Source organism: Aegilops tauschii, chromosome 5 (genome assembly GCF_002575655.3).
Source record: "Aegilops tauschii subsp. strangulata cultivar AL8/78 chromosome 5, Aet v6.0, whole genome shotgun sequence".
NCBI lineage: Eukaryota > Viridiplantae > Streptophyta > Magnoliopsida > Poales > Poaceae > Aegilops > Aegilops tauschii.
This window is the reverse complement of record NC_053039.3, coordinates 537,360,343-537,385,751: the sequence shown is the minus strand read 5'-3', so window position 1 is coordinate 537,385,751 and position 25,409 is coordinate 537,360,343. Positions and strand designations below refer to the sequence as shown.

At 45.7% G+C, this 25,409-nt stretch overlaps 1 protein-coding gene across 1 annotated transcript; it reads left to right on the top strand.

Moving 5' to 3' along the window:
• Positions 1-14,091: 14,091 nt before the first annotated feature.
• On the top strand, positions 14,092-20,051 carry LOC109750956 (WAT1-related protein At5g64700-like). Its single transcript, XM_020309871.4, has 8 exons — positions 14,092-14,816; positions 14,924-15,226; positions 15,323-15,385; positions 15,996-16,112; positions 16,312-16,552; positions 17,764-17,922; positions 18,105-18,256; positions 18,383-20,051. The coding sequence occupies exons 2-8, from the start codon at positions 15,036-15,038 to the stop codon at positions 18,459-18,461; spliced, it is 1,002 nt and encodes a 333-aa protein (XP_020165460.1). The 5' UTR covers positions 14,092-14,816; positions 14,924-15,035; the 3' UTR covers positions 18,462-20,051.
• Positions 20,052-25,409: the final 5,358 nt, after the last annotated feature.

The following is a 25,409-nucleotide window of genomic DNA, read 5'->3' as shown; positions in this document are numbered from 1 at the left end:
GTCTTAATCCTCATCTCTCTCATCTGAATCTGTCTCTTCAAATTGAGGGGGGGATAGAATCTTGATCTTCTAGAACTGCCTCTTTCCCCTTGGGCACTTTCCCAATTACAAATTCTGGATGCAAGATTTCATCCTCATCATCTGTGGGATCCACTACTAGAAAAAAGGCTGTTAGTGGCGCACCAGTTTTTGCTATTAATGGTGCACTATAGGTGCGCCACTATTAACACGCCACTAGTAACAAATAGTAATGGTGAACCTCTGGTGCGCCATTAGTATCCCAGATAATAGTGGCGCACCACATAGTGCGCCATTACTATGTCCAACAGTGCGCCATTACTATGCCTCCTAGGGGGCCATATTTACCTTCACGAATGCCCCCAAGTGCGCCATTACTATGTCCCATAATGCGCCACTAGTATTTAGCCTTGGTGCGCCACTAATGCTCAATATGGTGCACCACTACTGGGGGCCATATTTGCCTTCACCTATGCCCCAAGTGCGCCATTACTATGCCCGATAATGCGCCACTGGTATTTATCTTGGTGCGCCACTAATTCTCAATATGGTGCGCCACTACTATGAATATTAGGAATTATTATTTTTTGCTTTTCTCGTATTTGCACAGGTTACAAAATACGTTACAGCACAGAATATAAACATCACACAATAGAATTCATCATATTAGTCTCCAAATTCGAAATAGCGAACAAAGTCACATTAGCCAAGTTTAGGTCTCAAGACATTAGCAAAGTTCATCATATTAGCCGAGTTTGTCGTCACATTACAAAGTTGATATCGACCATCTAAACTACCATCACATAGAAGAGAGATGCGGTCACGATGAGCATCATCGCGATGAAACTGGTCTTCATCCGGTTCCTCCTCCGCTCCCTCCTCTCTCCCGCTAGATAGCACGCGTATCTAGCTTCCGCCTCCGCCCTAGTGGTGTACCCTTTGTAATTGTTACCGCTGAAATGGTGAACCTGTCTCCGACACTCCTCCCAGTCGTCGTAGACTCCGGGAACCTTACCCTTGTACACGACATACGACGGCATCTCTATGCACTAGACAAACAAAACGTTAGTAGCAATTCACAGATAATATATAAGCAATATATAAGTATGCAACAAAAGGATCGGAAGAGAAAAGCAACACATTAATAGCACGATTCATGTCCTACTAATAAATAGCATTGATTACATATAAGTTGAATGACTGTCCAAACTAAAGAGACATACAAGTTCATTAAAGTTTAATTACAACATGAGCTAATCGATATTTCAGAACTACATAGCATCAATACTTTTGACTCGACTCAGGGACCGGAGCGTGGATGAAACCGCCGTCTTTCGTGATGGTCATGAATGTGCGGTCGTTGTCAGCCTGCATTTGTAGCGTCGTTCCTATTTCACTGTTGGACGGTTGATATTTGAGGTAGAACTTCCCCGAGGTACGAAGGACATCTTGATAGATGATTTCCGCAAACTCCGACTGGATGCGAAAGAATTCTTGTCTGATGTCCTCGTCCTGGATTGCCGACAAGCGTGCGGCCCAATCTTTGAGATTATTTGGTAGCATAAGGTGATTATGGTCCCGTACGATCGCCCGCATGTGATGGAGGGCGTAGTAGGCATCCTTCTGACTGCCAGGCGGCTGCTTGACGCAGGGGAACGTTGTTACGTGGGTGAACACGTGCTTGCCATACCTACAAATTGGCCTCCTGAAGGTGCCTCCAGATTTGGCGTAGCTGGGGAGAGCATCATCAAGAACTTTCTTGATATTTGTGTAGTCTTTCTTCGACTGACGGTCCGAGTCGAAATACGTGGCCATGGAATATTTCGGGCTTAAGAGGATGAGTGTGCAATGTGTGTCACTGCACAAAACACGGAATGTTAGGGAAAAAAAGAACGATCGAAATCTAAGAAATCATTTGTTACGGGGCGGTGAGGGGATGACTTACTCGGAAAAGTAAGGCACGAGGAAGTTATCCTTATCTGGGTTCGCCAGAATGACGCCTTCGAGGTATGAACTCGCGACTTGCCGGTCCCCAGCGCTGCCCAAGATCTTGGCACGCATGTAGAAGGGGTCGACTATCACGATGTCCGGGGTCTTGTCTCTAATGATCCGCATCTCCATACTGAGCGAAAATAGCCGAATGAAGGTGTAGTGTAGCGGATGAAGGTTAAACATAGCGAAGATGTCATCAAACCACAGGACGATCATACGCCCGGTGGTGCTATCGACGAAGCCCTTGACCTCTGGCACCTTGGCCATGAAAACCGGGTATGCCACATCATTCTCGGAGAGACGCCGCTTCTCCATAGAAAGAACACTGTCATGCAGACTCCGCATAGCACCGGTTGCAGCATTGAGCAGATTAGTCGGTAGCATCGGCCTACCCGCCACATGCACCCTCCTCGAGATATCCTTAGGTATTGGTGGCCCGTCCTGAGCACGGATCGTACTCGGTGCCGGCTAGCTCGCACCCTTGTTATTTTTTCTTTTCCGTCCCTTCTGCTTCTTCTGCTGTAATGGGATCGAGTTCTGCTCAGAGACCACCTTCTTGAGTGTGTTGGGGCTGATAATATTTTGCACCTTGGCTATTTGAGTCTCGGTGAAGGCGGCAGCTGGAGGCGTCTCCTGAGAACTGAACGCCAGACGACGCCTGTTGCAATTGGGTTTCTCCGCGGTACCAGCTAGATCGCGATCGTCTTTTGCAGGGTTGGGTTCTTGAGAAGGAGGCCCCAAGAATTCGTCACTGTACCCATGTTCGTTGAAGTACTTATCGACGTTGGAAAATGTACCGTCATTGTCGTCCGGATCCTGTGCCATATGCATGTCTGGATCAGCTGACGGAGGTAGCGTTGCGGCGGTCTTGCCATGTCTTGGCGCCGGCACGACTGGCGGTGTTGTCTGTGGGGTGGTGTCCCCCGCCCCCAAACAAATCTGGCTCTTCGGCCAAAGCATGGACCAGCCTAAGCAGGCACTGAGGGTCATCACATCATCTTCATCGGCCCCAGGGGGTCGATACGGAGGTAACAAGTCGTCGCAGCCCCGCAGCACCCGAACCAGTTGAACCCTATACACGGTGGGTGGCATCGGATTACCGTGGAACACGCGGTTACCCGGTTCAACGATTTTGGCCTTGGCGACATCGATCAACTCGCCGTCCATGAAGTGCAGGAGAGTGCATGGAATGTTGGCGGCGCCCTGCGAAAACATGTAGGGCGTCAGGGATTCCCCGTCAAAGGCAAGGAGATGAAGTCATCGGCCGAGGCTTAGTTACCCTGATGGCGTCGAGCTCGGCTAATGTCGAGGCACCGCCAACGGCGGGCGTGCAAGTGACGGAGGGGCCGCTTGCTGCCGAGGTGCCGGCCGGCGTATTCTTCCCACACCTGGGTGCATTAAGCTCCAATGCCGGTGCCGACGCCGGAGACACCAATGCCGCCTCCGCCGGAGACACCAATGTCGACGCGTTGTGCGAGTTGCTGCCCGTGAAGCTGGGAATCGGGGGTGGACCCTGTTGGCCGCCCGCAATCCACGCCTGCAGCCCCTCAAGCAAGGTAGGCATAATGGCGGTGATCGTCGCTCCCAGTTGGTCTCGCACTTGCTCTTGGACTATCTCCGGAATCCGCGCCACTTGTGACTTGAGTTCTTTAACCTCACGCTCCTGGCTTTCAGAGCTGGTCTTTCTCTCCTTTCGCCTAGCCTTATAGTATTCCGACCATTTCGTGGACAAGCCTTTGCCGGCCACACGACCAGTTGACGACGGCTTACTGAACTTATCCTTGTGTTTCATTACGTTCAACGCCCTATTTAAAGTGGTGTCCCAAGGGGCAGACGGGGAGCTCTAAGACCCAGCGCTACTGCTTTTAGTTTCCTGCGGAAGGAACGTGAACCATTTAGAAATTTGGCTTCATTAATTAGAATGCAACCGTATGGAGCTAATTACGCGGGGGTGTATTCCTTACCAGAACAAGCTCAAGCGCCTTCACCTTCGGATCCGTGGTAAGCTCCTTTGTTACCGGGTGCACCTTGTACCGGGCCCTGACATAGTTCCTGGTCTGCTTTTCATGGTATTTATCGAAGAGGGGCGGTAGGCCTTGCTCGGCACGCTCCGCGTCCTCCTTGTCCCATATAGGTTCCGCCACTCTGTAACCGCCGGGACCGAGTTGTGGACCCCTAAGTTCAAGTCCCGCATATCTTTCCCCCACTGACTTGATTCCGCGGATGCGTTGCTCTCGCACTTGATCTTGAACTCCAGGTAGTTAGCTTCACTGATCAAAGGATTTGTCTCCTTGATCTTCTCATAACTATCACCACTTAGAATCCTTCTCTTCACCGCGGCTCTCCAAGTAGCCAGGGCCGTGCTCATCTTCGTGAGTGCGGCACTGTTCACTTTATTCCCTAAGATGCGTGTGTTTGCGAAGTCACCGGGGAACTTGTATCGTTCGTGCAGCTTCGTGAAGAGGAGGTTGCGCAAATTCCCTCGGTCACGATGCCTTAGGTTCTCGGTGTTGATCGAGACGGTGCTCCGGAGAATGCACCCGAGTTGTCACGCGTACCCACTGACTAATTCTTTGGGCGCCGTTGGATGCCCACTGGAGGACACTTCAGTAAATTCCTCCTTGACGGTGTCGAGCACGTTCGGACGCCGGTCCATCCGTTGCCTCTTCGGTTGGCTGCCATCTGTGTGTTCGCTACCATCATCAGTGGTGGCATTCCCGGCGGCACCATCAGTGGTGTCATCCCCGACGCCAATAGGGGTTGTGTAGTCGGGATCGGTGTCTTCCGCGGCGTCCTCATAGCAGTGAGGTTCTTCCTCCATCTCCTGGGACAGCTCCCAGAATAGCTTGCCTGAACCGCCGGCCTCATCGTTGTCGGCCATGTTCGCTCTAAATAGGAAAAAAGGCTACTAGAGTTATTGGATGAGATCAGGGTAGTATCTATTCTTCTCAGATTTAGAGGAATATTTCCGTTTCGGTTGAGAATCGGGCACCTTCTAGGTCAAGAAAATTGGGCATGACCTTTGCTAATTTTCTTAACCTAGGAGTGCCCCATTCTCAACCGAAACGGAAATTAATCAACATTTCAGGAGAAAGGGGTCATTTCACATCAGAAGCTGCCAGCATTGGAACATCATAAGCTGCCAGCATTGGAATCATTTCATAAGATAATTTTATCAAGCATCCACATCCACTCGAATCAATAGAGCAAACGGATCATTTCATCTAGCTCATGCCAGGCAATCAACCAAACCAAATATGTACAGGAAAGGTTCATCAACATCAGTCAATTAAGATACTACACCATAAGCTTCATCCAGCACATGCCAGGCAACCTAGCAAATATGTACAAGCAAGGGGTCATGTTTACCTATAGTTATTAGGCCTTGCCTCACTGCTACTATTTTGTAATTAGTACACCTCATACACTAATGCTCCCAGCTGTGCTAACCACTTAACCAACAAAGACTCGACTGTTGTCATATATTAGTGTCTTCCAGAATTTGTGAACAAACACAATGTATTAATACTCTTCAGTTGAGCAATTTATTTAAGTTCCCAAGTCAATTATAAACATGATGTTGTGTGAACCGGAGGAAAGTAGATGCTGTAAAATTACAGCCAAACAAAATGAAGGATACCGATTGTGTGCTCATAAGGAAAATAGCAGTACTACCGTCATTAATAAGTGGAACATAGCAGAGAAATACAAAATATGTCATGACCAAACTGCAGTAACAACCAGCAGTCATATTCAACATTTAATTAAAGTATAAGAAATTATATGACACCAGTAATGAAACAATACTAAGCATGATTGATAATTGCCCATAATCAGGAGTTACAGTTCACACCTAAATAAACTTCAAAACTATATAACAATATAAACAAGCTGTCAAGTGACCCCTGTATGTACATGTGACATAAAGCAGTAGCATACTGACTAAAAAAGTAGCATGCCTCATGACAGTAGTACTGAGCACAATCAGTAAAGCCTTAGACTAGTAATTCATGCCTTTTATCCTAACAATGTTACAAAAGTGATAACAATAGCACAATTAACAGTACAAGAAAACAATCAACTATATCCATAGTGCCAACAACAGTAGAAACAACCTAGAACCACTTGAACTACATACAGTAGGATGTCAATAACATATTGGCATTATCCAAGTTCTTACACAAACCAGAACACCAAATCAGATACATTAGCAAGAGTATGACCACAAGAGCAACTAAAGGGATAGCAGCAATTACTGGCAACATTAGAATAACCTTTAGTTGGTCCTAAAACAATCAGTAGTAGCAACAGCAACACACAGCAGCAGGAGCCGCGGCGGCCAATAGAGCAGCAAGCCGCAGCCGTAGCGGAGCAGCAGAAGACCGCGGCGAGGCCGGCGTGCACGCACAGAAGCAGCCGCAATACGCATGCACACACGTACGTACGCGTATTCGGGAGCTCGGACGAGCTCGGAAACGATGACAAACGGCGACGAACCGAAGGGGGAAAGGAGGGGATTGACAAAGGAGCTCACCGTGACCTGCAGGTGAGCAAAGCGGGCTCGGGGGAGAGCTCGCCGGAGCGAATTGTCAACGGAGTCCGCCGGGCCAAGGAGGAAGCCGGTGGCGGGGAAGGCGTCGCGGGGGCGTCCAGCGTCCTGCGGCTTGTCCGGGGAGACGTAGTCGAGGGAGGTGGAGTGCTTGGGCACGTCGGTGTGGCACGAGGTCGACGGTTGCCATGGCGGTGCGAGGTGGCCGGCGACGGGCGCGTCGCGCGCGGGTTGCCGACGCGGATCTGGGGGAGAGGAGAAGGCGGAGAGGGCGAGGGGAAGCGCGAGGGGGCAAGTGCGCAGGTAGGGGCGGCGCCGCAGTGGGTCGGGGCGGCGACGCAGTGGGTCGGGGCGGCGGCGCAGGTCGGGGGCAGCAGGTCGAGGGCTGAGAGAGGTGTGAGATTGGGGATTGGGGATTTGGGATCTTTTAGTGGGGGAGGGTTAGCAATGGCGCACCTTTTAGGGGTGCGCCATAAAAATTGGTATATCAATGGCACACCTTTTAGGGGTGCGCCATAAACACCGTGATAGCAATGGCGCACCTTCTCCTGGTGCGCCATTACTAACTTTTTTTATTTTTTTGGATTTTTGTTGCATGTAATAATTTAAGATTTGAGATAAAAGGAAAGGAAAATGCAAATGGAGTGATAAAACCATTGTGCAAAGATTTAGAATTAGATGACATGGTTGAAATCAAGTGATACATGTAATAATTTAGTTGCATGTAATAATTGAGCTTGCCACTGACACACACACACGCGGCCGACACGTCGTGATTCGATCTTAGCTATCTTTTCACAATCTTCTTGCCCTTCTTTTTCGCAAATGGAGTTGTTCTCTTGAACGGACGTCCTTTAGGTAGGGTGGTCCTGCTTCTTCTTGTGGTGTATGGTACTTCATCGTCGTCGTCATCTTCCATCTTCGGGTCGCCTTACTTGTCGAAGTCTTGCTCATTGGCGACTCCATCCATTCCGATGATGTTCCTTTTGCCTCTCCTCACGACAACACGACTGGGCTTTGACGGGTCGGTAATGAAGAAGCATTGGTCCACTTGGGAAGCCAGTACCCATGGCTCATTTTTCCCGGTGACGTTTGCGCCCGCGGTCTTGGATTTGGCTTCGGGTATAACCATGGTGGTGAAATACCGGTCTTCTTTTAGGACGCTCTTGGCCCATCTGACACGGAACATCGGAACCTTCTCTCCAGCGTAGCTCAGCTCCCAGATCTCCTCGATCCTTCAGTAGTATCTGTCCTTGTCGTTACCGGTGTAGGATTCCATCGTTACCCCGCAGTTATGATAATCGCTCTTCATGTCCTTTTCCTCGGTGTAGAATGTGTAGCCGTTGATATCGTACGCCTCATAGGTCATCAGGTTGTGCTTGGCGTCCTGTGACAAGGCGAATATGAGTTTTTCTTCCGCGGAAGAATCCTCATGTAAAGGTACGACATAAGCTTCTCCTTGAACCAACGCGTGAAACATGAGTTGTGCTCTTTGATTATATCTCCATGCGTCCTCTGTTGGCCTCGGTCATTGTACGTCTTCTCAATAAAGGTTTTGTGCTCTACCACCCAAGGATCGACCACATCTATGTGTTGTAGCGCGACTAGGTTTGCTCTTTCAAAGTCGGCGAGTCGGCCCTTGAAGTCGACATGCATTTCGCGGCGACCCTCGCGGTGACCCCATCCAGCGAGCCTGCCGAGGTGCTTGTTGACGGGCAAACCAACGGGGTTCTCGATGCCTAGATAATTCGTGCAATAGGAGATGCACTTTTCGGTCAGAAAGCCCTTGGCTATGCTTCCATCTGGACGTGCTCTGTTGCGAACGTATCCTTTGATGACACCATTCATCCTTTCGAACGGCATCATGATGTGCAGGAACGTCGGCCCGAGTTGGATGATATCCTCCACGATATGGACCAGCAGATGCACCATAACGTCGAAGAATGTGGGCGGGAAGTAGATCTCAAGCTCGCATAGTATCACCACGATCTCTTCCTGTAGCCTTCTAAGTTGCCTCACGCCAACCGACTTCCGAGAGATGACGTCGAAAAAGTTGCATAGGCCAAATAGCGTTTCACGGACGTGCGCGTCCATGATCCCACGGATTGCAACTGGAAGTATCTGCGTCATCAGCACGTGACAGTCGTGAGACTTCATCCCGCTGAACTTCTGCTTCGCTGAGTCTAGGTATCTGCTTATCTTCCCCGCGTAACCATAAGGAAGTTTTACTCCTACGAGGCAGGTGAAAAACTGCTCGATCTCCTCCTGACTTAGAGTGAAGCACGCGGGAGGGCAGTCATATTCGATCTTCTTGGCCTTTTTGCCTTTGTGACGACTTTCCATGTCCTTCGCCTCATCATCATCATCATTAGGGCGTTTTGCGTGAAGCTCCTCCCTAATGCCCATTGATTGCAAGTCTGCCCTTGCTTTCGGCCCATCTTTGGTCCTCTCTGGCATGTTGAGCAGGGTACCAAGCAGACTCTCGCACACGTTCTTCGTGATATGCATGACATCAAGGCTGTGAGGCACACGGAGGATCTTCCAGTACGGCAAGTCCCAGAAAACAGACCTCGTTTTCCATACCTTCAGCAGCGGCTCTGGCGCCTTTTGCTTCTTTCCCGGCGGTGGGCACTCTTTCCAATTTTTCAACAGCTCATCTATTTCCTCGCCGCTCCTCATACGCGGGCGTCTTCGGGGTTCGGTTTCACCATCGAATAGATCCTTGCGTTTTCTCCATGCGTCATCGTCGCGAAGCCACCTTCGATGTCCCATGAACACGGTTTTCGAAGACCCGGGATCCCTATCTAGCTGGCGATACGTTGTGTCATCCATGCACCTGACGCATGCACAAAATCCGTGGACCACCTGCCCCGCGACATATCCGTAACCGACATATCCTGCAGTGCGGCTCTCATAGTGAAATATTCTTTCGCTGCGGCGTCCCACGTATTGGCTGGCGTTTTCCACAGCGTGTCTAGCTCCTCTTTCAGTAGCCCCAGATACAGACTGATGTCGTTCCCTGGTTGTTTTGGCCCTTCAATTAGCATACTCATGTGAATGTACTTCCTCTTCATGCACATCCAGGGGGAAGGTTGTACATCCACACAAACACAGGCCAGGTGCTATGTGTGCTTCTCTGGCTGCCAAACGGATTGACTCCATCGGTGCTCGCGCCCAGCACGATGTTCCTTGGATCGTCCCCAAATTCTGGGTGTTCGAAGTTCAACGCTTGCCACTGGCTCGCATCCTTAGGGTGACTCTGCATCTTGTCTTTTTTATTTATCTCCGGATCATTTCCGTCATCTTCTCGCTTCTTCTCCTCCCTATCCGCGTGCCAACGCAGGAGCTTTGCTAGCTTAGGGTCTGCGAAATACCGCTGCAGACGAGGAGTGATCGGAAAGTACCACACCACTTTTCGAGGAGCTTTCTTCCTCTTCTTGTATCGAGTGACGCCGCACACTGGACATATGGTAGACTCCGCGTGCTCGTCCCGATAAATGATGCAATCGTTCATGCACACATGGTATTTCACGTGCGGTAAATCCAGAGGACACACGATTTTCTTCGCCTCCTCGAAACTGGTCGGGCACTTGTTCCCCTTGGGAAGACGTTCGTGCCAGAATGACATGTTCTCGTCGAAGCATACGTCGGTCATTTTGTGTTTTACCTTCATCTCCAGAGCCATGAGCGTTACTTTCAGGCGGGTATCCTCGGGCCTGCATCCTTCATACAATGGAGTAACCGCGTCTATCTCCAGTTGATCCAGCTTGGCTTTCTCTCGGGCGGCAGCTCTTGCGTTACCCGTCTGCTTGAGAAGCAGCTCTTGAATATGAGGGTCCTGCACCCAGCCCATCGATGGTCCATCGTCGTCTGCTCCGGCATCTTCATCTTCATGATCATGCCCTTCGTCTTGATCTTCCTCATCATCATGTCCGGCATCTTCTACATGATGACTGTGTCCTGCATCTAGTTCGTGATCATGTCCTGGAGATTCTTCGTCTTCTCGCCCGCCCTCGCCGCTATTGTCTTGCCGCCCTTCCTTATTTCTTGCCCGGCCCCCATGGACGACTACCTAATCATCTTCATCACCTTGCCACCGATAGCCATCCATGAAACCACGCAAGAGCAGGTGGTCCCGCACCTGTCTGGAATCCGAGTCCATAAGGCTCTTCAGCTTGCATCTTCAACACGAACATCTTATCTCCGTCTCGTTCTTTTGAAGCATCTCGGCCTTCGCAGAGCTCAAAAACCTATTCACGATGCCTTCGGTCATCGTGCGGACCATGGTCGCCTGTGGGGTAGAGCAAAACGATATTTTAGAACCCAAAAAATTTGGCATGACTTTGCCTAAAAATAGGACCAAAAAGAATGCATAGTGCCAAATTCTCGCCGAAACAGAAATGAATCAACATTCCGGCAAAATATTGGCAACTATCGCATTTCAAATACCGGTACCTGCAAACACAAACATATGCAACACCACAAACATATGTAGATCTAGGCCATAAGAAGTGTGTACGTTGTTGGAGGGAGAAAAAAGTAGATCTAAAACATAAAGAAAGCTTTCCCCTTACTTACCTATCAAAAAAAAGGAAATTTAACCACTTAATTTGGGTGAATCTATGGTGCAAATGAGGTGAGGGGGAGGAGGCAGCCGAGACCAAGCTTGGTAGAGGTGGAGAGAATGAAGTGGGGAAAGTGTGTGTGGTAGGTGGCTGTCAAAAATATCTAGCTGCTCTCACGTTACCAATGGCGCACCTTCTAAGAATGCGCCATTGGTAACCAGGGTTACTAATGGTGCACCTGGTGTGTGGTGCGCCATTACTAGTTTGGAAAAAATGAAAAAAAAAATTGTTAGTAGTGGCGCACCGTGGGTGTGGTGCGCCATTACTAGTTAAAACTAGTAATGGCGCACCAAACCACGGTGCGCCACTGGTAAGTCTTGGGAGGGGGGGTGCCCAGGAGAAACTTAGCGGTGGTGCACCACACACAAGGTGCGCCATTAGTAATATAAACATTAGTGGCGCACCACATACATAGTGCGCCACTAATGTCTATAGTAGTTTCCGGAACATCATCAGGAGCTTCCTCTTCTATGATAGGAGCAGCATCTGATTGTCTGCTACTGCTAGGACCAGCTCCAGTTGGTTCATGTACTGAACTAGCCTCTGAATTTCCTGCATTCCTACCACCAGAACTACCTCTGCCACCAGAACTTCCTGTGCTACCTGCATTTCCTCTCCCACCTGCATTTCTACCCCTCCCTCTTGTCTGGCTGCACCTAGCTTGAGAACTATTAGCTTGTGATCTAGTAGTTCTCCTCTCAAGCTCTCCTCTACTTCTTTGTATTACATTGATTTCAATCTCTGTTGACTTACTTTCTGCATATATTCCAAACATGATAGCTAGCTCATCATCACCATGGACAGGCACCCAAGCAGTATTTGCCATGTCCCAATACCTAATTTCAACAGCATCATATAACCCCCATGGATATTTCTCTGAGATAGCACTTCTAAACTTGATAAAAGTTGATGTACAGTCAACAACCAATGGGAAAGAAAACCCTGTGCCAGATCCTTTGGTACCAGAACTGCCTAACACACTTGTTTCCATTCTACAGTTCAGATTAAACGCTCTAGCTGGGTCCATCCTACGGCAAATATTCAGAAGAAAAAGCAAGTTCATGAACAGAGCACAAGCACTATTGATGAAAGGGAGCCCATGACGAAATTACCCTAAACGAGCGCGCATGCAAGCAAATGATGAGTGTGCATAGAGACATACCCTCTTGGAACCGCCCTTGTAGTCGCCGTCGTGGTCTGCGAGCTCTCTGCTCTGCCGCTAGCACGAACAACGGCCATTCTGTCTGGTCGCCACCGCTTCTACCACTTCTAAAGACCGACGATGAGCAGCGCAATCAGATCCACCGCCTCCACATCTGGATCCACGAGCTCGCCCTCGGAAGCCGTCGTGATAGGGGAAATCGATGAACTAGGGTTAGGGTTTGTCGTGAGAGAGAACAGAAGAGAAGAGAGGGGGGATGAGATGGGGTTGGAGAGATGCGTGTAGGCCCCACATGTAAGAAGGAAGGGGAAAGATGTCCAGAATAACTACCTAACATGGTCAAAGCACTTTGACCAGACGGAAAGGGTACGGAGGGGTATTTTCATGAGCGTCATAGACGGAAGAGGGGTATAGTTGAGCACCGTTTTATTTTAGGGGTAAAGATGAGGTCGGGGCGAAGTTAGGGGAAAAAATGTACATGTCCCATTAAACAACCCCTCACTCCCCAAAAGTAGGGAAGTTGTGCCCCAAGCTAAAAATCCTCGCATACACGGTTTCTGCGGGAAGAAACCTCCCAACCCAACTGACATCGTCATCCGTTAGTGTCCTCTCTGGCGTCGCCGCTAGGCTCATCCTGGCTTTTCCTTCTGGGTCACCGTTGTGTGAGAACCATCTTGAGTTGTTGTCACGATTGTTGCCTCCTCCTGCCGACGAGCCAAGCTGGTGGCCACCGCATGAGCTCCCGGAATCCTTCATGCCCTTGTCGCCTCCTATGCCGCGGCCAAGAGCTTCGGCAAGGCTAACAATCGACTTTCATCGCCTCGCCGCCTCCTTCTATACATCATAGACACCACTTCGTGGTGGCCACCGTGCGACATCTGTGGTGACACACATGAGATGTTTCACAAAAAAGGCCATAAGATGTCTTATTTTTATTTTTATTTTCTATCAAAATTCCAATTGAAGATTTCATCCATTTTAATATGTTTTCCAATTGACATATGGGAAAGCTTATCCAATAGTTTTTTATGACTCATTGTTGGAGGAGGAGAAAGAAGACGACGACTTTGAGATAGCATCTGCGTTAATCATTCAAGGGGGAGAGAAGGAAACTAGACACGGTTCTTAGCCAAGACTTGTATATGCATTCGTCGCAATACGGCAAATGGTCAACCAAACTGGTGAGAGGTTGCTTTGTGGATCTGAAGGTGCATCCAGAGACATTTCCAGGGAACTGTTTTAAATGTCGTCGGAGCTCTTTTTGTGCATTGTAGCTATTGTTCAAGATTATAATGATTACGTCAAGCAGATGGGAGTTACATTTGCACTCCTCTACATGATGATCATGAACCCCAATTGAACACATGTCAATCCTCTACATAATGCAAACATAAACCATAGATTTAAAGAGTGCATCAACGGATCGAAGACCAACAAACTCATGAGCAACTCCGAGACGAACTAGTGGAGCATGTGTGGGAACTCCATGTGCAAGAGTTCATGCATGTGCTATCACTTGTTCCTCGTATGTTCGTTTATAACATTTGCTTCATTTGGACCAAATGTCCTGTTTGAATTTGAATTGGAGTTTGTCAAATTTGTTGAAGCTTTTGGGTCAATCAATGTTGTAAAAATATAGTTGAAATGAGTTTTATATATGCAAACGGATGTGAGGATTAGCAAAAGAAACTGAGTTAAGTGTGGGTTGGACTACTTGGGAGGCTCTGAATAACTAGATTTTTTTAGGTGGGCGCCTATAAGTTTTTTTTCAGACTGGCTCCTATAAGTTGCTTTTGAGAGTTTAGTTTTTGGGATGGTTAGAGATGCTCTCAAATTACACACGCGAGGGGTATTTAGGGAGACGAGCATGGGAGAGATCTCATTTGGTTGAGTGTTGGGGTTAAACTATGGTTTACCTAGAAACTAGCCTATGCTTTCTCAACAGCAAAGAACAACTGTGAGATTATTGAACGGTCATGTAGATTAGCCTTTCATCAGACATGTGGCGTGCGTTGGCTATGACGATGGCCAATACGACCGTGTTCCAGTGGAAGACAAAAAATAGTCGGAATCTCATTCTGCTTTCCATTTTTATCTTTTTTTAGGGGTTGCTTTCCATTTTTATCTGATCGTTAGCATTTCTTACCACAACCATCCAATTGTATGTTTCCTCAAAAAGGGCTATCTCGTACGTGTTCATCATACGTCACAAATTTGTAAAAATGTATTTGAGATGAGATAGTGGCCAGCCCATCGATCATGCTTGACACATCGATCTATCATCACCTTGCCCACTCGCCTTCTCCCCAGTACTGCTCCACTCAGCTACTAAAGACGCCAGTGGCGTGTGCAGCCACCTCTACAACGCCCTCTTCCTCCTCTCCGTCGCCACCGCGGAGGGAAAAGCTAGGCCGGCCGTCGCGTCCATCGACGCTGAGCGACGAGCAAGTTGCGTGATTTGTCGACCAGGGTAGGTTGATTTCCCGGCCAGCCGGGTCATGCAGGTCGTGAGGTTGTTATATAACACACAGCACGATGCGTGCGGAGCCAAACTCACTTCCCTCCTCTGTCCTGCAGTCCCTGACCACGAAACCACGGATCAGCTCCTAGCAGGTTTCGGCTTCTTCCAACTTGTGCATGCCCTCTGCCTGGCGATCGAGCAAGAGCTGACAACCGGCTGCAGCGATCGATGGCCGTGGACGCGGGGCCGCGGGACTGGAGGACGCCGGCGTCGATGGTGCTGGTGCAGCTGTTCATCACGGGGATGCTCCTGCTGTCCAAGGTCTCCATCGTCGCCGGCATGTTCATCTTCGCGCTCCTCGCCTACCGCAGCTTCCTCGGCGCCGCATTCATCCTCCCCTTCGCGCTCATCTCCGAAAGGTACTGTACGCTGGCTGTGTGCCCAAACCTTCATCCAACCAAAGGAAGGAGTTCTCACCACCCCTCGATCGTGGATTTCATTTCGGTTCTTGGTAGGGACAAGTGGAGGGAGATGGGTTGGCACGCCACAGGATGGATCTTCCTCAATGCTTTCATCGGGTACGTTCATCAAATGCGTACATTCCCTCTGGAACTGTTAAAACCATTGTTTTCAATGCACAAAAAGGTGTGATAGCTCCTGGGTTAAAAAAGATCCCATGATGATCCTTAGGTTAGATGCTTGACCAACAAATGAACTCATCACAAGTTAAAGCCGGCCGCCATGTCAATGTTATAGTGATTACTGATACTCCCTCCATTCGAAAAAGCTTGTCCCAAGCTTGTCTTTCAAATGAATGTATCTAGCACTAACTTGGTGCTAGATACATCCATTTAAGGGACAAGCTCTTTTGGACAGAGGGAGTAAGTAACAGGGTACGAATTTCTTCCCCAGGTCAAATTTTTTTTTGATGGGTTCTCCGAGTCAAATATTAGTGCTCTCTCCGTCCCATATATTAGTGCTTAGCTGCAGAGAGAAAAGTACCCACGCAACAAAGCAGAGAGAAAACTAGCTAACCATTTTCAATCTAACATATACTCCCTCCGTCCTATAATACGTTTTTGACACTATGATAGTTGATTAGACTATTAGAGGGCCAAACGTGTGAACAAACTATTTGATCACATGAACTAATTCAAGTGACCACACGTCATGGTATGTTGTATGCAGGTACGCGGTGCCAATGAGTCTACTCTACTATGGCCTCAGTGATACAACCCCATCTTATGCCGTCATCTTTGTAAATATGATCCCACTGTTCACCTTCGTTCTCTCGCTCGTCTTCAGGTAACAAATTTCTTATATTATTCAGGGATTCACAATAAACTCCATATTTGATGTATTGGGCCTAAAATAGACATCTTGCACCCACAAAAAAAAATGCAAAGTCAAGTCCAAAATAGATTTAAGGGTTCCAACTACTGATCAATAACTTCTCTTATATCTTATTTTCAACACACTTATGTGGTATGCATGAACATATTAGAATGGAGGCGCTGCAAATCTGGAGCATAGCTGGATTGCTGAAGATCGTAGGTGTTCTACTCTCTGTGGGAGGCACGATGTTGCTTAGCCTTTACAAGGGCAAGACGCTGCACCTGTGGGATCCTATCATTGTGAACCACCACAAGGAACGTCATGTGGCTGAGGTTGCAGGCAATCACTTACGAGGGACAATATTCTTGGTAGGCAGCAGCTTCACATTTGCTTGCTGGTACCTGATTCAGGTGACTGCCATGTTGTTGGTATTTCACTTTTCTTCTTCTCAAGTTCATTACATTATCCATCCTCGCTAGTCTTATGTGGGGTACTCACGACTAGAGTATGTGAAAGAGCTACTTCCATGCATGCATGAAGAGAAAAAGAAGATGTCATCAATATTGTCTATAATGTCAACTTCACTAACGAGAACTAGATCCCATATGAGTATGTTGCAGCGTTTTTTTGCCTTAAAAGTTACCATCGAGTAATTTGCGGAGTTAGTATCCTATTAGTACCAAAGTTACCACCTTTCAGTATCCTTGTTGAATTTGGTTCTAGGTGCACCAACTAGTGGCGGTACTACCAATTGAAGCCTATGATGTCAAAATCTCATGTAAAGATATAAACTTAAGAATACTAAGCAAATTTCTAGGATGTCGCTGACATCATAGTCTACACATAGCTTCATCATTGGTCAACCATCAAGTATTTGTCACTGTGTAGACATGTAAGCACTAAGTTACGTAGAGGTGCTATAGCAAGGACATGTCCCTCGAAGCTACCCCAATAGCGGTGTTGTATTTACCGTAACGTTGTAAAAAAGTACCATAGTAATGGTGATAAACTAACCACATCAGTTAGAATTACATACTATCTGGTGTGATGATAACCAATTGCCACTATGCTTTGAAAACCTTTCCATCATAGTGGTGATGTAGTTATCATAATGAGGATGCATTTACTATGAAGTTTGGTGAGAAGTTTTACGACCTAGCAATCACCGTGGTCCGCATTTTTCACCGACATGCTACACAACAAGATAGTAACCAGTGCATTGACACGTCTAAAAAACTTCTAAACTGAAACATCCGCCAATGGGATCTAGTTTTGTAGCCCTCATTGGTACGACGCTAACGGTGAAAAACAAAATTGAATCGACGAGAAGGTTTGAGATGCAAATCATTTCTTATTCTCACAATAAGCTTTTACTTTGTTTCTAGCATCATCTTGTTGTTTCCTATGTGCACCTAGCGGTTTCATATTTTCCCCATGTGTGTGCCTAGCAATGTATTTCCTTGGATGTCATGAAAGAGTTGATGATGACCTTGTTGCATGGAAGGAGAACTTCGACGAGGGATTAGGTCGTGCCACAGATCCATAATTATGATGTTTTTTTAATGTATTGTATATGTTAGTAGAAGCCGAAGCTTAATATAATTGCAACATGTTGTTGCAGTCAAAGGTTCTCAAGGTGTACCCATACAAATACTGGTCGTCCATGACAACATGCTTGGTTGGAGGACTTCAGACATCACTAGTTGGAATACTATTGAGAAGAGACAAGAACACATGGAAGCTAGGATGGGATCTGAACCTTGTGACCATTATATACTCGGTGAGTGAGTAGACCTTCCAAACATCCATAAAAATGATTATAAATTGAGACACATTTGAATTTACACAACTTGAAAATTATTTTAAATTATCACATTAGGGATTAAATTAAACCATTTGGTATTTTAAAACCCTGGATGGAAATTATTCACTCAAAAATTAACATGGAACCATGTGGTGTAGGGTGCACTTGCAACGGCAGGGAGATATAGTCTGAACTCATGGGTCGTGGCCAAGCGAGGCCCAACATACCCTCCCATGTTCAACCCATTATCTCTAGTGTTTACAACTTTGTTAGACTCCATCTTCATAGGCGATGAAATTACAGTAGGAAGGTATATATGTTTGTTTCCTTTTTCTCTCACTTTTGTCTTTCTAATCCCAATAAGAGGATAGATCTCTATAGCTGATATTGTGAGAGAAAAATGAATTAAATTGTTCTTTTTCCTCTGAATGTGTAGCCTACTCGGTACAACAATGGTGATTGTTGGGATCTACATTTTCTTGTGGGCCAAATCAAAAGAAGTGCGGGACAAATAGACCTTACCGGGTGGTGGAAGAGTTCTTGTAGCTACAAAAGCTATGAAAGCTGTACATGTATACCATATGTAGAACAATTATTATTTTCTTTTCTTCTGTTGAAAGACGTTACCATATTTTCCATACGAACCCATATTGCGCTATCACGAGTATACGAAACAGAAAAAAGTGCATCATCCATGTGCCACAAATAGTTTGCTACCACCTACTGCTAATAGGACATGTACTAAGTTATGATTAGAAGAAAGGAAGAAACATGACGATTACTAGCTATTGCAACAACATAAGAAGGATGCAATCAAAAGATTGTTTACGGTCACCGACAATTGTTTTATTGGAGAAGATTGTTTTGAAGCCCTCATCGGTACAGAGTTAACATTGAAAATGAATTTTCAACTGAGAGGATATGAGTTGCAAATAATTTTTATTTATGAGATTAGCTTTTAAATTCATCGATGCCATCATGCTTATTTTTTCTTGTGTGTACCTCTAATCCTGTATCTGTAACTAGCAATGCCTGCATTACCACGCCATGAGATCTTGTTGCATGCAAGGAGAACTTTAGCGATGCTGGATAGATACATTATGTTAATTGTTTTCTTTAAAATTCATAGTGTTTCTGTTAAATTGCAATGTATTCTCGTAGTCGAAGGTTATCAAGTTACATAGGACGAGATCGAAACCTTGTGACAATCTTGTATTTAGTGAGTCGGTAGATATTGTGAACAACTACGAAAACTAGACTACAACTTGAGATACATTTGAATATAAGTATCTCAAAACCTTTTTGAAATTGGGCATTAAACTAAATCATTTGGTAACCGAAACACATGGGTGAAAAGAAATATCCAGTAGAAAATTAACATGGAGTTATTTGTTTTTTTAGCATCTGCTTTCTTTATTAAATGTAAATGTTCGTAGGGATACATATGATATCGGGCAAAATTGCAAGCAAAACATGGCGCCTGGAAGAACGAGAGGAAGCCGCTTCGGCAAGGGCATGCGCCACTTTGTTGTGTTGTCGCTTCTCGTGGATGAACATGAGGGCTCACAAAGTGCTCCGCTGGTGCTTGATCTCCCTCAAAATAGTAACATATCGGCAGGGGGGGCTTCAGTATCTATGTTCGCCACATCTGAATCTCATTATCTCAAAACATTTTTGAAATTGGTTCATCAGCCAATAAACTAAATCATTTGGTAACTAAAACACATGGGTGAAAAAAAAATATCCAGTAGGAAATTAACATAGAATTATTCGGTGTAGGGTGCACATGGGAACCTCCCATTCCTTGACCTATGTGGTGAATAGTGAGAAAACACGCACTCCGCTCTCCCCCACCCCCATGCTAGCTTTGGACCAGCCCATATGCTGTATTTTTCTTTTTATTTCTTATTTCTTATTTCTTGTCTATGTATTTTTACTTCTTTAAAAAAATGTTTGAGATTTTAAATGTCCAGCATTTCAAAAAGTGTTCTAAATTCCAAAAAAATTACAGATTTGAAAAATGTTCCTAGAATTAGAAAAATAGAAATATGAAAAAGGTATAATTTAAAAAAGTGTTCATGAATTAGAAAGTGATCTTGGATTTCAAAAAAATACACGAATTTGAAAAAAATATTCACAAAACTCAAAAAATGTTCTCCAATACAAAAGGATGTTTGTGAGTTGCAAATAATGTTCATGAATATGAAAAAAGATCATAATTCCGATAATTATTCGCAAATTTTAAAAATATTCACAATTTTTAAAAATAATTATTTAAAAAATGTTCACAAATTCAAAGATGTTTTAATATTTAAAAATGTTTGTAATTTTCAAAAATGTTCATCAATTTGAAAAAACTTTCACGAAGTTTTAAATTGGAAAAAATGAAAAGACAAATGAAGAAAACCAAAAGGAAAAACAGATTAAGAAGGAAAGGGGAAAAAGAAACCAAAAATAGAAAGTGGTTAAAGGAAGGTTCTAGAATCTTCGCAAAACCATGGGAAAAAACCAGAAGGAAAAGTGTATACAGGGTGGCCAATATGCTATGCTACACATCCGAGGAAGCGCTCGTGTCTCTAGGTTGGGGGGTGCGCCTATGTCTCGCTTCTAGCAAGAGAGTAGGACGTCTCGCTGATGGCAGCCGCCCGATTGAGTCAGCCCAGCGAGGACACATGCCTTTAGTGCTTTTTTTCTTTCATTTGTTTCACTTATTTCATTTGTTTTTAAAATTTTCATATAGTTGGAAATATTCTGCATATGTTCATTATAAAAAATCCCTTTATATACAAATTTTGTATAGAAAAAGTATAATACAACGTGTATATAAAAAAAGTAGATATACAAAAATATAGGTTTTCCATTTTTCGAAAAATGTTAATCATGCATTAGAAAATGTTAAATGTGCATTAAAAAAAATTTGATGTATACGAATAATGCACATTGTGTATGAAAAAAAGTAGACATGAAAAATATAAGTTTCCAAAAATGTTAATCATGTATTTGGACAATGTAAAACGTGTATATAAAAATTATTACTGATGTATACAAAAAATATAGAATGTGTATGGAAAAGTAGACAAAGAAAAACATGTTAAAAATATTAATCATGAATTTGGAAAATGTTAGATGTGTATATATAAAATGTTCTTGATATATACAGAAAAATTACAACGTTTACGGAAAAAGTAGACATCAATATATACATGTTTCAAAAAATGTTAATCATGTATTTTCAAAATGTTAAACATGTATATAAAAAGGTTCGTGCTGTATACAAAAAATGTAAAATTTGTATAAGTTGTCAGAGAACCAACCTGTGGTTGGATGGTTAGGAGGATAGTGGTATCACCAAGCCACCAAGGTTCAAATCCTGGTGCTTGCATTTATCTTGGATTTATTTTAGGATTTTCGATGATGCATGTTCAGTGGAGGAGACGTTCCCATCGAATACAAGGCGCCTACGTTGACTTCGTAAAAACTCAGCATGATATGCCAGTGGTCGTGGGGGTAGGGTGTGCATGTGTGCGTTCATAAAGGTGAGTGTATGCACGTATATGAGCCTTTGCATCTGTACCATGTTAAAACTGAATATAAGTTGTCAAAATTGTTAATCACGTATTTGGAAATAGTTAAACGTGTATATAAAACTTGTTTGTGGTGTATACAGAAAATGTACCATCTGTATGGAAAAGGTAGACATAAAAAGTATAAATTGTCAAAAATGTTAATCATGTATGCACAAGTAGTTAAACATGTATCTAAACATTGTTCCTCGTGTATACGGAAAATGTACAAAGAAAAACCTATAAAACCCGAACATGAAGCACACAAAAAACAAATGATACACAAAAGAAAAGCATGAAAACCATTAAAAACCAAATAAGACAGTAAAAAATAAAGAAAATAAAGAAAATAAAAAATCGCAAAACTGTGAAAGAAATGAAGAACAATGTAACAAAACAGAAAACCAAAGAAATCCGATGAAGAGAAAAGGAAACCAAAAGAAAACAAAAAAATAGACGAAACCGTATGTAAAATGAGCGAGCGACCGATAGCGCTAACGGGCCGGCCCATACACGCAGCCCTTCAGGCGAGACCAATTCTAGTCTTGCTATAAGCGTGATATAACATTCATGCCTGTTCGAGGACTTGCAACTACTTCAAAATATAGCATGAACTCAGTGGCCGTGGCTAAGCAAGGCCCAACATATCCTCCAATTTTCAACCCATCATCCATGGTAATTATAGAGGCTACATTTCCAAGCTTGAAAATAACATCGAATAATTATGGACTTCCATCACTTCCACGTTTCCTCTCCTAGAGTCTTAGTGTGATCTGATTCTAGTAAATGGATACTTCTCTCTCTCGAGAGAGAGAGAAAATGAACTAAATTGTTCTTCTTCCTTCTAACAGCCTACTCGGCACAAAAATGGTGATTCTTGGGCTCTGCCTCTCCTTATGGTAAAATCGTGTTATAGCGAAGATCAAGACTGTCAGTGTCTTGTTTGTTGTATCTTTTTCATCAACAATTGGCATGAGATATAGTTCGTCTATGTCTCGCTTCTTACGAGACAGAGGGAAGCCCTGCGTCGCGGCCGTGCCAGATGGGCCGGCCCAGCCGCACGGGAGGCCATCACTGAGGGAGTCCTGGATTATGGGGTCCTCGAGTGTCCGGGCTGTGTGACGTGGGCCGGACAGATGGGCCGTGAAGGTACAAGATAGAAGGCCTTCCCCCGTGTCCGGATGGGACTCTCCTTTTCGTGGATGACAAGCTTGGCGTTCGGATATGAAGATTCCTTTCTCTGTAAACTGACTCTGTACAACCCTAGCCCCCTCCGGTGTCTATATAAACCGGAGGGTTTAGTCCGTAGAGGCAATCATAATCATACAGGCTAGACATCTAGGGTTTAGCCATTACGATCTCGAGGTAGATCAACTCTTGTAACCCATATACTCATCAAAGTCAATCAAGCAGGAAGTAGGGTATTACCTCCATTAATATGGCCCGAACCTGGGTAAACACTGTGTCCCTTGCCTCCTGTTACCCTTGATCCTTAGACGCACAGTTCGGGACCCCCTACCCGAGATCTGCCGGTTTTGACACCGACATTGGTACTTTCATTGAGAGTTCCACTGTGCCGTCGTCGAAAGGCTCGATGGCTCCATCGATCATCTGTTGGGGAACGTAGTAATTTCAAAAAAATTCCTACGCACACGCAAGATCATGGTGATGCATAGCAACGAAAGGGGAGAGTGTTGTCCACGTACCCTCGTAGACCGAAAGCGGAAGCGTTAGCACAACGCGGTTGCTGTAGTCGTACGTCTTCACGATCCGACCGATCAAGTACCGAACGCACGGCACCTCTGAGTTCTGCACACGTTCAACTCGATGACGTCCCTCGAACTCCGATCCAGCCGAGCTTTGAGGGAGAGTTCCGTCAGCATGACGGCGTGGTGACAATGATGATGTTCTACCGACGCAGGGCTTCGCCTAAGCACCGCTACGATATTATCGAGGTGGATTATGGTGGAGGGGGGCACCGCACACGGCTAAGAGATCAAGAGATCAATTGTTGTGTCTATGGGGTGCCCCCCTGCCCCCGTATATAAAGGAGCAAGGGGGGAGGCGGCCGGCCAAGGAGAAGGGCGCGCCAAGGGGGGAGTCCTACTCCCACCGGGAGTAGGACTCCTCCTTTCCTTGTTGGAGTAGGAGAGAAGGAAAGAGGGGGAGAGGGAGAAGGAAAAGGGGGCTGCACCCCTTGTCCAATTCGGACCAGAGGGGGGGTGCGCGCCTCCTTCCTTTTGGCCTCTCTCCTCTATTCCCGTATGGCCCAATAAGGCCCAATACTTCTCCCCGGCGAATTCCCGTAACTCTCCGGTACTCCGATAAATACCCGAATCACTCGAAACCTTTCCGAAGTCCGAATATAGTCGTCCAATATATCGATCTTTATATCTCGGCCATTTCGAGACTCCTCGTCATGTCCCCGATCTCATCCGGGACTCCGAACTACCTTCGGTACATCAAAACACATAAACTCATAATATAACCGTCATCGAACTTTAAGCGTGCGGACCCTAAGGGTTCGAGAACTATGTAGACATGACCGAGACACGTCTCCGGTCAATAACCAATAGCGGAACCTGGATGCTCATATTGGCTCCCATATATTCTACGAAGATCTTTATCGGTCAGACCGCATAACAACATACGTTGTTCCCTTTGTCATCGGTATGTTACTTGCCCGAGATTCGATCGTCGGTATCTCAATACCTAGTTCAATCTCGTTACCGGCAAGTCTCTTTACTCGTTCCGTAATACATCATCCCGCAACAAACTCATTAGTTGTAATGCTTGCAAGGCTTAAGTGATGTGCATTACCGAGAGGGCCCAAAGATACCTCTCCGACAATCGGAGTGACAAATCATAATCTCGAAATACGCCAACCCAACAATTACCTTTGGAGACACCTGTAGAGCACCTTTATAATCACCCAGTTACGTTGTGACGTTTGGTAGCACACAAAGTGTTCCTCCGGTAAACGGGAGTTGCATACTCTCATAGTCATAGGAACATGTATAAGTCATGAAGAAAGCAATAGCAAAATACTAAACGATCGAGTGCTAAGCTAACGGAATGGGTCAAGTCAATCATATCATTCTCCTAATGATGTGATCCCGTTAATAAAATGACAACTCATGTCTATGGCTAGGAAACTCAACCATCTTTGATTAACGAGCTAGTCAAGTAGAGGCATACTAGTGACACTATGTTTGTCTATGTATTCACACATGTATCAAGTTTCCGTTTAATACAATTCTAGCATGAATAATAAACATTTATCATGAAATAAGGAAATAAATAATAACTTTATTATTGCCTCTAGGGCATCTTTCCTTCATCATCTACAACAATGCTGCCAGGGAGGAGATCTTTCTTCCCGGCCAGATCTTCGTATTCGGCGGCTTCGCACTGCGCGCCAACTCTGTTGGCCACCTGGAGCAGATCGACAGCTACGCCCCTGGTCACCAGATCGGTTTGGGAAATCTAAACTATGTCGCTGATATCCGAGGAGACTTGATCTTCCAAGGGTTCGCGGCTCCAACCACCGCTCCGGCCTTAGATCCGGAGCGTGTCACCAGGTCCGAAGACGGGAGTTTAGGGCCCGCCGGACTCTCAGCAGCTATAGAGCTCAACACTGGAGAACGGGAGAGAATAGCACCACCGGCAGTCATCACAAAGCCGAGCTCTTCTCCGGACACTAGCTCCGGACCCTCGAAGTCCGCGTCATGCGAGCTTGGCCAGGGAACTTCCGTCCCCATCCAAACCTCGCCCTTAAATGAGGCTCTAGACTTAATGCGACCCTCGCGATTATAGAGGAACCGCCTCTGAATTGTGCCCAGCCCGGACTAGGGGCTGAAAATAGGGAATTTTACTTCCCACCCACCACCCACTTTATAG